Source organism: Polyodon spathula, chromosome 3, assembly GCF_017654505.1.
Source record: "Polyodon spathula isolate WHYD16114869_AA chromosome 3, ASM1765450v1, whole genome shotgun sequence".
NCBI lineage: Eukaryota > Metazoa > Chordata > Actinopteri > Acipenseriformes > Polyodontidae > Polyodon > Polyodon spathula.
The window spans coordinates 14826727-14838793 of record NC_054536.1 but is presented as its reverse complement, the minus strand read 5'-3'; the positions used below and the strand labels follow the sequence as shown (position 1 = coordinate 14838793).

The following is a 12067-nucleotide window of genomic DNA, read 5'->3' as shown; positions in this document are numbered from 1 at the left end:
TAAGGAATAGAGGCGGGGAAAAAAGGCTGGAGGGAAGTACGTGGGAGTTTCGACTGTGTCACGAACGGAGGTTTTACTAACTTGGCTCTTTTCTGTTTTTATTCCTTTTTGTTTTGTTTTATTTTTGGATTTAAGCAGAACGCGAAGAGGACTAAGAGGCTTCCGTTCCTTTATTTTTGATTACTCCAGCACTCCCTCCCTCACATCCTTCTTTATTATTTCTTTTTTCCGTGTAATATGAAATAAAATTAATTTTTACACGTAAATCACTGTCTGGAAAATCCATTTTTACTCACACGCCTCACACACTGATATTAGGTATTTAATTAACTAGTAACAGTACATTCACACAGCTAAATTAATCCTTTAGTATCGCGTTAATAATGTCAATAATACATTTTACACAATAATTAATATTAGACTGAATAAAGAAAACAGATGGCAAATTGGAAACTGACAAGCAAGGTGAGCCAGAAACTACTATTGTGTTCATCATTAATAGTCACACCAGTAATCCACTCCAAATTTAAGTTAATAACAAGACTTGATTTTGAATCTCTCATTAAGTACAGTAACATCGTTTTATGTAACTATTACAACCTAGTATCCAATTACAGTACAACTTCTGCTCATTAGCTAAGATGCCTGAAAAAGCAAAGATGGCTTTACGATGCAGCGTGATCCTATAATGCAGTATAATAATATATATATATATATATATATATTATATATATATATATATATATATATATATATATATATATATATATATATATAATGTGTGTGTCAAAATTACCCATTGTGAAATGTTTAAACACATTTGAAGTTAATTTTAATCACGTCACTGGATTTGTCTCTAATAATGCCTGTTACATGCTCAAGGCATACAATGACATTCTTTGAGATTTATTGCCAAATTCAGAATACAGTATTTGACTTGCAATGTCCACATAATAACCCTTAACAGCAATATCTGGGCAAACAATTTTCCGAAAGCAGACACATTGGTTGCAACCGTTAAAAAAAAAAAAAATAAATAAACATTGCACAAGCAGAAAACTACAATTTAAGGACCACCTGACAGAAGAAATCCAACAAGAAGGCTGTACTTTACCCATAAAGTTGCCACCTGAGCCATGCATAACACGATGGGGCACCTGGTATTCTGCTGCTGAATATCATTCCAAATACATCCCTTTTTACGCAAGATTCGTGGAAAAGGAAATTCATATTTCACCAAAAACTGTAGTGTTAAAGGACCTCCAGAAATTGCTTACAGACGTGCAAAGTTTAAAATCTCACCTCTCCCTAATTGTGACGCATGCCAAGGGACTAGTGGATCTGATTCAGTGGTTTGAAAGCCGTGAAGTGACAGTCCATCAAACATTTAAGTTGCAGAATTAATAAATACATACCGAGCAATAGCACAAGAGGTACACAGCACAGACACCGCAATAAACCAACCATGTGTAAAAACCTTCCATGATGTTTCTGAAAAAATAACTAATTACTACAACCTGGATCAATGCAAAAAGAAACCACGTTTTTTTCCACCAGCTCATAACTTACTGATGGCAGTGAAGATATTTGACCCACAACATGTGGGTCTCACAGATCTGGAAGCCCTCTCATGCTGACTGTAAATCAGAAATGGACAAATACCTACCATATGCAAAAGAAGATGGCAGTAGAATAACTTTGAATGAATTTTGGATTAAAGCTGAACAATTATTTCCCAATTTAAAATGAAAGGCTAAAATATATTTATCAGTTCTGTAGATGCTGAAAGAAGTGTTTCTTTGTATGACAACGTCAATCTATGAAAGGCGGCAGGGTTAATTAACTGATGATGCTTAAGTTTAATAGCAACATTTAATGCATGAGACATTTTCTTTCATAAAAGTGACACAATGTGCTGCTTGTGAACAACCTTGCATTATTATTATTATTACTATTATTATGTTATATTTGTAATATAGATGTTAGAGCACTGATGTTATGATGCAGTATTTTATATAAATTGTTCTGGGAATCAGTGCTGTTTTTTTATTTTGTTGACAAATTGTGTGTTCCTACTAGTAAACTGAAACATTTAAATTCTTATTTACACATTCTAAGAAATAATATTGAATAAGACATATTAGTAATAAAGGGATGCAAGACTAAATAAATGACCGGAGCTGCTGCTGCCACCTAATCAACGCGCGTTAATAGAATGACTAATTGCGACGATTAAAGGAATCAGGAGATTATTAATCAAAAAGTGGTTTGACTTAGCAGACTTCATTCCTCCCACCACAAGGTAGTCATGAAGTGCAGCCTAAGAAAGCAGGTCGTGTAAAACTCAGGGTCCTACTTATAGGATACAACTATCGAACCGCAGAGAGATCATTAAACTAGACCTTCCTAGCATTTAAACTTCTTTGAAAGGGAGTGTGAATTTGATTTGTGACAGGGTAAGGCTTGCTCTCAGGTCCTTCAATGCTTGAAAAAAGCAAACACCCCAACTGATTAAATCAATACAGGTATCCTCTACACTGCAGGAAGACAAACCAGGTAGGATTAGTAAAAGAATTGTGACAGCATGTCATGCTTTTGATTTTATTTCTGTAATAGTTAATAGTTAAAAAAATCGGGGAGAGAAAAAAAAAAAAGACTTAAAACAGAGAAGTCCTAATCACAGAATAAATTATAGGCTTCCCCACAACATCAGTGTTTAACTGTCTGGTAAAAGTTGCACCAATACCAGTATGCAATGAGTATGAATCTTTAGTTTCATAATGTGTAATACTGACTTTCTTTTAATACAGTGGTTGCATTTTGCATTGGAAGACAGCTGTCAAGTCAGGATTGTAACATTGTAACTGCATTTATCATTCATTAGCGCTTGTTCTTTGTTGGGGAAAAAATAAACTCTCAACACATTAGCTAATACACTCAAAGATATATGGTAACCAGAAGTTTTTAAAAGAGGGGTGGGGGGAACCAATCCTGAATAACTGAAAATGATCTTAATAACGTATGGATATTTACTGATAATTTGGTAGGAATTAACTGAGAGCAAACCACATATGGTTATTTCCCACTAATTTTCCCCAGAAAAAAAAAAAAAAAAAAAAGTCATGTTTACAAAATGCAATTTCCTAATTTGTTTCTTGTGATGCAGCACCCACTACTGTATAATCTCTGTTGTTAATACCCACTGTACAGTATGCATATCTTCTGTAGATTGTGTATGTGTGCAAAACAAAATGCATTACCTGCGTGTACATTTCCTTGAAGGGATTTTTGCAAGAAAAGAAATCCAGATCAATGTCGAGAATATATGCATCCGTTTGCTGTATGACCGTGAGGATCTTTTTCACAGCATCAGTTGTTTGGCTCATTTCATTTTCTGAACAGCTGCCTGCAGATGACTCATTGCTTGCCTTAGAGTAGCTGTCAGGACAGTGGCTACCATCTTTGGATTTGCTGCCCCCTGCTGTTTCTGTCCTGCAACTTGCAATACTGGAGCCTTCCATCTCTCCTTTTTTCTCACAGGAAACTCCAGTGTTTTCTGTATCATCAGCTTGCTGCAATTTGACCCTTTTAGCTGCACACTCCTCAGATACTTCTTCCTGCTTTCTCTGCTTTTCCACTGAATTTACTTTGATTACATCCAGTTGGAAAGGCTTCTTATTTTCCAAGTGACCCTCTGGTACATAAAGTCCATCACTTAGGAAGTAATCATCTTTACTTGTAACCCTGAAATAAAGACAGAGAAAAATCAGATGGTGCTTTTGAGTACTAGCAGAAGCTATTTTAGAAAAGGCACAGCGCACATACTATCAGGCATCCCTGAAAACATAACCACCTAATGGAATCAACTATGATACCATCGCTTTAGGATAACATTGCATAAGCATATTCATGGTGAATAATCTTGCCTTATGTCTTTGACAGACCAAGGTAAGATTTTTTTTAAATTATTTTTCACCTTTGAGTAACATCCAATTGAAATGAATTTACCATGTTATCCAACAACAAATTGCCTCACTTTATTTGTCAAAAGAAATTGTGCAACAATAACAGCTTTTATAAGTTTGTGAATGCTGTGTGATAAAATACTACAATAAACTTAACATAACAAAACAATTAATAAATTCCCCAAGTACAAACTGCTTCTTTCTGAAATCAAAGTGCATTTTCAGGTCAAGGTACCTGATGGTTGTGGTGGATGAATCTTTCCCCACGAAGATTTTGTGTTCACCCTCTGCAATCTGTTGAGCCCAGTATGGATGAAGCCACACCACATTTGATAAATGCCCAGCATAAACCACAGGCATGATCCAGTTCTCAATACTTAGCTCACTGTGGAAAAAATAGACAGAACATAAATCATGCAAGAACAAAATAGAGTATACTGTTTTTAAAACACTTAATGTAGTCTGAGGATCTCTTTTTCACATTAATTCATGAATTGTAATTGCATATCCAGGGACAAAGAAAACAGTCCTATACATGTCTACTCAACCTAAAGCTCCTGCAAGTACTAAATAAACAAGGACTTATACATGAGAGCTATACAATTCCTTCAAGTTTTAGGTTTAGTTTTGTTTCACCCTCAGTCTGCAATGTGAATATTTACAAAAGTGCCAGGGCTGTACACAGAAAGATTTCTATAGAACATTTTGTCCAAATTATAAATCATATCATAATCTTGCAATTTACTGAGTCTGTCTGTATGGTACAATTACATTTAAAGATCTAGAAAATCACTAGTTATTGTGAAACTTTGTCAGGACATTCTTTTGCAAAAACTATAAATCTGACAGAACATGAAACACATTTGTCCAAATGCTTGTTATGTTTTAAGAAAATCTATAAACATAACTCATAATATGTGCTCCCAATAGATAAGAAATGTAGTAGAATTAAGCATATTTCAAAACATGCCCTTATGAATATCACCCTCACTTTCTTAACTGCAATACAGAGTTAATTATTTAATTTATATTAGCTATCAGAAATTGCTGTTACAATGTAATACTTAACTTACAATATGTAATTTAGAGCAAACATTACCTAAACAGTTCCTCTTTGTCAAACACATTATCAGCAGGCATGTCGACAGGAATAAGTAGATCTGGGTGGGAATCTAAATGAACCATTGCTATGTTACGAATGGGTAAATGTCTTGATCCAATTGCACGATAGATGTAAGGTAAAACCTGAAAAAAAAAAAAAAAAAAAAAAAAAAAAAAAACAATCACTGAAAAAAGATACACGTTAAGTATGGAAGACATTGTGCATGATACTATTTGATTGCTTGCTGCAAATTAGCATTAAAATAATCAAAAAGAGTCACAGCGAGCATGACAAAAAAAAAAATAAAAATAAAAAATGACCTGTGTAACGAAAAACATATTGCAAAAGATCCGTGACAGAGTGAATAACGCGTTCCAAAGCTTTCTGAGGTCATATATTAATCCATTCCTAACTGTAGCTTTGTGAACAACTTAACATAATATGCTGTACACTCGTCCAAGATACACAAAATACTTTGTGTAGAGTTTGCAAATTTGTTAAAAAGTCGTGTTGAATTCAAATATTTTAACACAGCCTTTTTGTAGTACTTGACACATAATTGATAATATTAAAGTGACTTAGTAATATTACTTACATCATGATGGTCTTCGACAACCCAAACTGGCATATCTTTATAGACCCGCATAGAAGAAGCTGTCGAGGAGTTCATAATTACAGACTATTAAATTAGTGACAATTTTTATGACAATTCTCTACGAATTGTTTGGGGACACTTTTACTAGCAGGACACGCATTTATTACACATGATTGGCTTTTCTTTAGAAGTGTCTGTCTGTGATTGGTTAAAGGGAGTCCGTGCATTTTATGTAGACCTCCAGAAACAAAGAACCAAAGGGTAAAATATGCCCTGCTCCATTAAATGAAACTCTTTACCAATCATATCCACCTTCCAAAAAACGAAGGGCCAATAAGAGCACGAAAAGGCGGGATTTCTTCTCTACATTTCCTGTTTAGATAGGCTGTGGTCGAATTGCAATTTTTAGATTTATGTTACTTCAGTGTTTTACTGTTACGTCTGATACAGTTCCCGACGATATTTTCTTCATTTCTAACGGTAAGGATTAGTTTTCGAGCATTTTTTTTTTTTTAAGCAAACGGGAGATGCAAAATTAGTAACAAGCTACGGTTCCATAGTAAAATGTGTTATATATATATATATATATATATATATATATATATATATATATATATATATATATATATATATATATATGATAATAATATATATATATATATATATTACACACAGAACACACAGACACACTTCCGATGAGACGTAAAACAGAGGTCCTATTGTACATCACTGCAGCAACAGTTGTGTGGCATAGTTTACCCCCTAGTGGCCCAGGGGTCTCCAACCCTGGACCTGGAGAGCTACAGGGTCTTCTGGTTTTCGTTTCAACCGAGCTGTCAGTTACTTAATTGCACCAATTATTGGTTTAATTACTGAAGATTAACATGTGTCCCAGATCTTTAGCCATTGGTGATGTAAAGACACCTATAAAACCTGCAGGATTGGGGCACTCCAGGATTGGATCAAAGCATCTGCTAAATGACAAAGTAATAATTGCACGTTTTATTTTTCATGTTTGTTAAAACGAAATAACATTTTTTGACAAACACAGTGCAATTATAACACACTCGGCATTTTTGCTGCAACCTAATATGTTATTTTTTTATGTGTTAGTGGATTGGATCTATTTTTTAATGTAGTTTATTCTACTGTTTCATCAGTCATATGAGGCTTGTAAACGAGACAATGAACTGGATTTGTGGAATTAGGTATTCGAGTACCAGAAAGACATGAAATCACAGAAGGGGTTGTAGCATTCTGTGGCCCACTCCAGCTGTCGTTGTTGTGTTCCGATTTCAGAGTTTTCATTTTCTTTATTTGCAATTATGTTATTTTACAAATACGTATGTTACAGTAATACATGCCAGTGTTAAGGTTTATATTAAGTACAGGGGTGTGACAGGATGACGAGTGGCAGTGATCTGGTCTGGACTGGACCACTTAGCAACAAAGGGCAGCATAAGTCCCTCAGTAGATTATTATACATTTACAGCCTACACTGGCATTTTTATTATTAGAAGTATTTGGAATATATATATATATATATATATATATATATATATATATATATATATATATATATATATATATATATATATAATATGCAGATTGTTATTTTATTATTATAGAGTTGTGGAGCCCTGTACAGTATTGTTTGTTTATTTTTAGAACTGTGTCTCCCCCTCGTCCCCTATGTTATTTTGTATTTGTCTGTTATGATTTATTTATTGTATTTGACGGCGTGTTATTAAGAACATAATAATATAAGAAAGTTTACAAACGAAAGGAGGCCATTCGGCCCATCTTGCTCGTTTGGTTGTTAGTAGCTTATTGATCCAAGAATCTCATCAAGCAGCTTCTTGAAGGATATATATATATAATATTATAGTTTTGGTTCAGAAGGCAATTCTCACTCTTGCGAGGTAAAGATGCTCTTTGCGTCCAGACAACCTATCAAGACAGCTAAATTTGGATTCTAGGTTCTAAACGCAAAATCATAATTGCCTTATGCAACTCGCATCAATTTGTATAAATCACATACAAAAAAATACTATAGTGTTCATTAATTCAAAGCATTAATTGAAAACAATGATACCTTTCTTACATTCCACTTAAAACATTAATTTTACTTTAAGGTCTGCTTATTCTCGAGTTCATAAGAGGATTACAACACTACTCGTTGCATACTTAACGGATTTGCGCTGCTTCCTCCAGCTGTTCCGTGTCTTCAACAATACAGGCGCTCGAAGCTTGCCCGGCGTCAAGGTCAGCTAGATTCCAGGGTCTACCTTCCTCTCGTTTCGTCTCCACTTCAGGGTACGAAATAAATGTCTTTGTAAAGAACTAAGAGTCATTTTTAAAAGCATGCTTAGTCAGTGGGGACTTAGAGACTAGAAACCAAGAAGACACAGAGAATGGTTTAAGACTCCCCCTTGTATATTCCAATTCTATTACTTTCATGCACAGAATGATATGATGACCCCTCCTTGACACTACAGTGTGTTCTGGCAGAGACAAGGGGGCAGCGTGTCCTCTGCCAGGAATAATTAAAAAAAAAAAACCTTGTGCAGAGGATGGCCATCTCCCGAGTTAATAAAATGATTAATTTGTTGCTAAATTGATAGATGGTCACCGGCATTTAAACCTGTAGCTCTCTGCACTCCGAGTGGGTGTATGGAGGAGAGTACGAGAGCGTGAGGACAGAACGAGAGCAAGCTAAAATAACAGATTCCAGGAACAGTGACAGCAACTACCCAGCCTGACCTAGGATCTTATTATTATTTTGTGCTGGTGATTTGCTTTGGTTCAAACCTTTTCTTTTGTGCTCTGTGAGCAAAGTGTTTTGTTTCAGTTCAAATATTTTATTTATTTTTGTTTGTGTGTAAATAAACGTCACACCACGCTTCTTTTGGACTGCAGTACTTGCCTGTGTGTTTTCAGTTCCTGCATCTGGCCTTACGTTACCTGTCACACCCCTGTACTTATTATAAACCTTAACACTGACATGTAATACTGTAACATACATATATGTAAAATAAAGAAAATGAAAAGGAAACTCTGAAATTGAAACATAACGACAGCCGGAGTGGTCCGGACCACGGGCCACAGAATGCTACAACCCTTTCTCTGAAATCATGCACGTGTGCAATACAGTTGACTATAAAAATGCAACCAGAACAAGATGAAATGTTGGAAAAAATTAAATAGAAATTGTAATGATATGTTTTTGTCTTTTTAAGAATTGTAATGTCGTTTCATCCCGGCCGAGGTTGTCCCCGTGGAAGGGGTGCGTCTGGACAGCGTGGAACACCTCATAATTACAGGCCACAGAATCTCAGGCAGGTTGCACCCGTGCCTCCTTTTCATTATGATCCACAAGCTGCTCCCTCCCCTGGCTATTCTAACTTTGGTAGTGCAGGTTACATGCCTCCCAGACCTGATTTTATACCTTATCCACCCCCGATGCCCCCACTGGGACAGAATCCTACAAACCAGTGCCCATTGAGACCCCCGTTTCCTAACCCTCCAGTTAGACAAGCCTTCCCAGGGCCCCCTAACTTTCCTCCCCCTCCAATCTTAAACCCTACCAACAGCTCCTTGTCTGGGTCAGCAGCTTCAGGTCAAAGCACCTATCATTATATGATGCCTCCTCCACCACTACCACACACCTCTGTTTCACCCTCCATGCCACAGCAAATGAGCTACCAGCCCCCTTATTCCATTAACTATTCCCAGCCACCCTTTCCTCCACCCAGTTTTAATGCTGGATATCAACCACACTCCAGCTCTTTCAATACCGATCAGTTCAGACATGCAAATCAGTACAAAGCTGAGAAGTCACAGAGTGAGCGAAGGTCACCAGAAAGAAACCGGCGCCCCGAGGAGCCCAGGCACAAGGGGTACAGCTACGGAAGCCATGGTGACAGGCACAGGATGGACTGTCCTGGAGAACGACGGGATCGTGGAAGGAGCCCAGACAGGAGGCGGCAGGAAAGTAGCCGTCACAGATCAGACTATGACCGAGGCAGAACACCACCTCGCCACAGAAGTCGGGAACGAAGCAGGTATTGTTGAGTTATTTACAGTCTCCTCACATTGTTATTGCTGCCTATTGCAAGTGCATACTGCCAGCAACCTACTGTTGGAATCCAGAAACTAGCGATCTCTAGCAAGCCTGAGAGGAAGACTGGTTGCGGTTATTTTTATGTAGTTTTAGTATGTTTTAAAGAAGGTATCATTTAATATTTTAGTTGTTTTTTCTTATAGGCAACATATCTCTATGGAAGACATCTGAGTTCTTTTTTTCTTTCTTACTAACTAACTAAAGGGAAAGGCATCGACACCGGGAAAGCAGACGGTCTGTATCTTGTGAAAGGCAACACAGAAAAGACTACAAGAGACCAAGGAGGTGAGATTGTTTTAATAAGAATATTTTAAAATGAAAAAATAGCAATATAGCTTTTATTTGTGTAGCAAGGGGCTTTTTTTTGTGCTAATTTAGGAACTTTTCAGAATTTATTTTAATCTCATGCTTAAAGAAAAGAAAGTGTTTTCACTCTTTTATGATGACCAAATCCTGTATTTGCTGAGCTCAGGCTTGCATGGCTGTGTCATTGTGCAGTCTGTGATCATACAACCTACAGTATGTGAAATGCTTACTGTTTTCTTTCGTTTCTTTTTGTAGTCGTTCGAGCAGTCGGGATAGGAAGCGGCCTCGTTGGGAAGAGGAGAGGGAGAGGAGGCCTGATAGCCAGGGCTCCAGTAGAGAGAAGAACTACACTTCTGTGAAAAACAAAGAACCAGAAGAGAATCAAGTAGAAAGAGCTGAAGATGATCAAGACGAGGATGAGCTTCTTAAGCCGGTGTGGATTCGCTGTACCCATGCTGAGAATTACTACTCAAAAGACCCTATGGATCAGGTGGTATGTAAAAGAACAATTTACATTCATAGTTTAACCCTGTTGGACCGACCTCCCCCCCCCCCCCCCTTATGAAAATTTTTCACATATACACTTTAATACATGTTTACAAACCATTCTATGTGATTTAATATACCCCTTAGATTATACCCCTGATTTGTTCACACAAACTCCCATTTATAGTCATATATGTTAATTTATTTTATTTTTTTTAATTTTCAGGGTGACTCTACCATTGTTGGCACAAGTAAACTGCGAGATCTGTATGACAGATTTGAAGAGGAGTTGGTGAAGAGACAAGAAAGAGCCAAAGCATCAAGACCTCAATGGGAACCACCAAAGACCAAGTTAGATGATGATCTAGGTACCATTTTATTATGCTACTGTCTGTATAACACTTCAGGTAAAGTTACTTGCTTTCCCAGGTAAGGTGGTCGGAGCTGGGTAAGAATAATCTGACACCGTGTGTCTACCCTTAGATGAGAGTTCAGGTGACTCTGAATGCGAGTCGGATGGAGGAAGCAGCAGCTGCAGCAGCAGCAGTTCAGACTCGGACGTCTTCGATGTCATTGCGGAAATCAAGCGCAAAAAGGCACACCCAGACCGCCTGCAGGAAGAACTGTGGTACAATGATCGTGGCCAGGTCTGCGAATCTCTTACTCTTGTTAGTACATTAAGGGTGAAAATGCATTTTATCCAAAAGGAACTGTGGTACAGAGAGCTGGCCATCATTTATTCATTTGTAAAGTTGTTTCACCAGTTGTGTTGCAGCGTTTTTGTAATTTAACTATGCATTACCTACTCCTTGGTCATTATGTGACAACAATACACCTAAGTCATATTTTAAGAAGCTTGTTATCTGTGGTGTCTTTTTTAAGTTTTCCAGTAAAAAGCTCCTCAAATAAAGAGTTTTGTTAGTCTGTAATGGAATAGCATATTTTTAGATTAAACCTAGCGTGGCTAGCGACATGGAATTATTGGCAAAGTGAAGTACAGTAATTCGTTTAGCCAGAAGACAGATGTAAGTTTTGCAATGAGCAGATACAAACTGCTACTGCTGTCCTTTTAACAGTAATTCTTCAGCATTCCAGTCTTCCAGTTAGGAAAACATGTCCTTAATTAGTAATAAGTTTTCTTTTTTAAAATCTGTCAAATTAATTTACTAAGGTGTTCATTTCATCAACCTATACCCATATTGAATACTGGTATTTATGTTTTTTTTTTCTATTTATTAGGCTGTGTGTAATCCTGCAGGTAATGTTTTTATTATATCAAATTATCTGTGTTAATATTTCATAGATGAATGATGGGCCATTATGCAAGTGCAGTGCCAAAGCCAGGCGGACTGGAATCCGACACAACATTTATCCAGGGGAAGAGGTGAGAAGAATGTCTCACTGTTAGGTCAGATAGTGTCTCCAGCTTTCTAAAAGCAGACATACACAAGTGGAGATACTGTAATTATTAATGTTCTTATTTTATAGTG

At 36.8% G+C, this 12067-nt stretch overlaps 2 protein-coding genes across 3 annotated transcripts in view; one reads left to right on the top strand and one right to left on the bottom strand.

Annotated features, from left to right (window-relative positions):
- The window catches only part of LOC121312747 (UPF0489 protein C5orf22 homolog), a 15392-nt gene extending 9554 nt beyond the window's left edge, over positions 1-5838 (bottom strand). Inside the window, exons 1-4 of one of the 2 annotated variants that reach the window (XM_041244476.1) lie at positions 5663-5838; positions 5065-5210; positions 4201-4350; positions 3261-3744 (exon numbers count right to left, since the gene is read on the bottom strand). In XM_041244476.1, coding sequence (XP_041100410.1) covers positions 3261-3744; positions 4201-4350; positions 5065-5210; positions 5663-5737 — 855 coding nt within the window. In that variant the 5' untranslated portion in view covers positions 5738-5838. The remainder of the gene's footprint in view (positions 1-3260; positions 3745-4200; positions 4351-5064; positions 5211-5662) is intronic. The other variant, XM_041244477.1, reaches the window with a different exon arrangement.
- Positions 5839-6022: 184 nt separating this feature from the next.
- Positions 6023-12067, top strand: part of LOC121312746 (ribonuclease 3-like) — a 57573-nt gene continuing 51528 nt past the window's right edge. Inside the window, 7 exon segments of the mRNA XM_041244475.1 lie at positions 6023-6142; positions 8902-9726; positions 9990-10070; positions 10347-10584; positions 10804-10945; positions 11061-11224; positions 11881-11961. Of these exon segments, the coding sequence (XP_041100409.1) occupies positions 8909-9726; positions 9990-10070; positions 10347-10584; positions 10804-10945; positions 11061-11224; positions 11881-11961 (1524 nt within the window). The 5' untranslated portion in view covers positions 6023-6142; positions 8902-8908.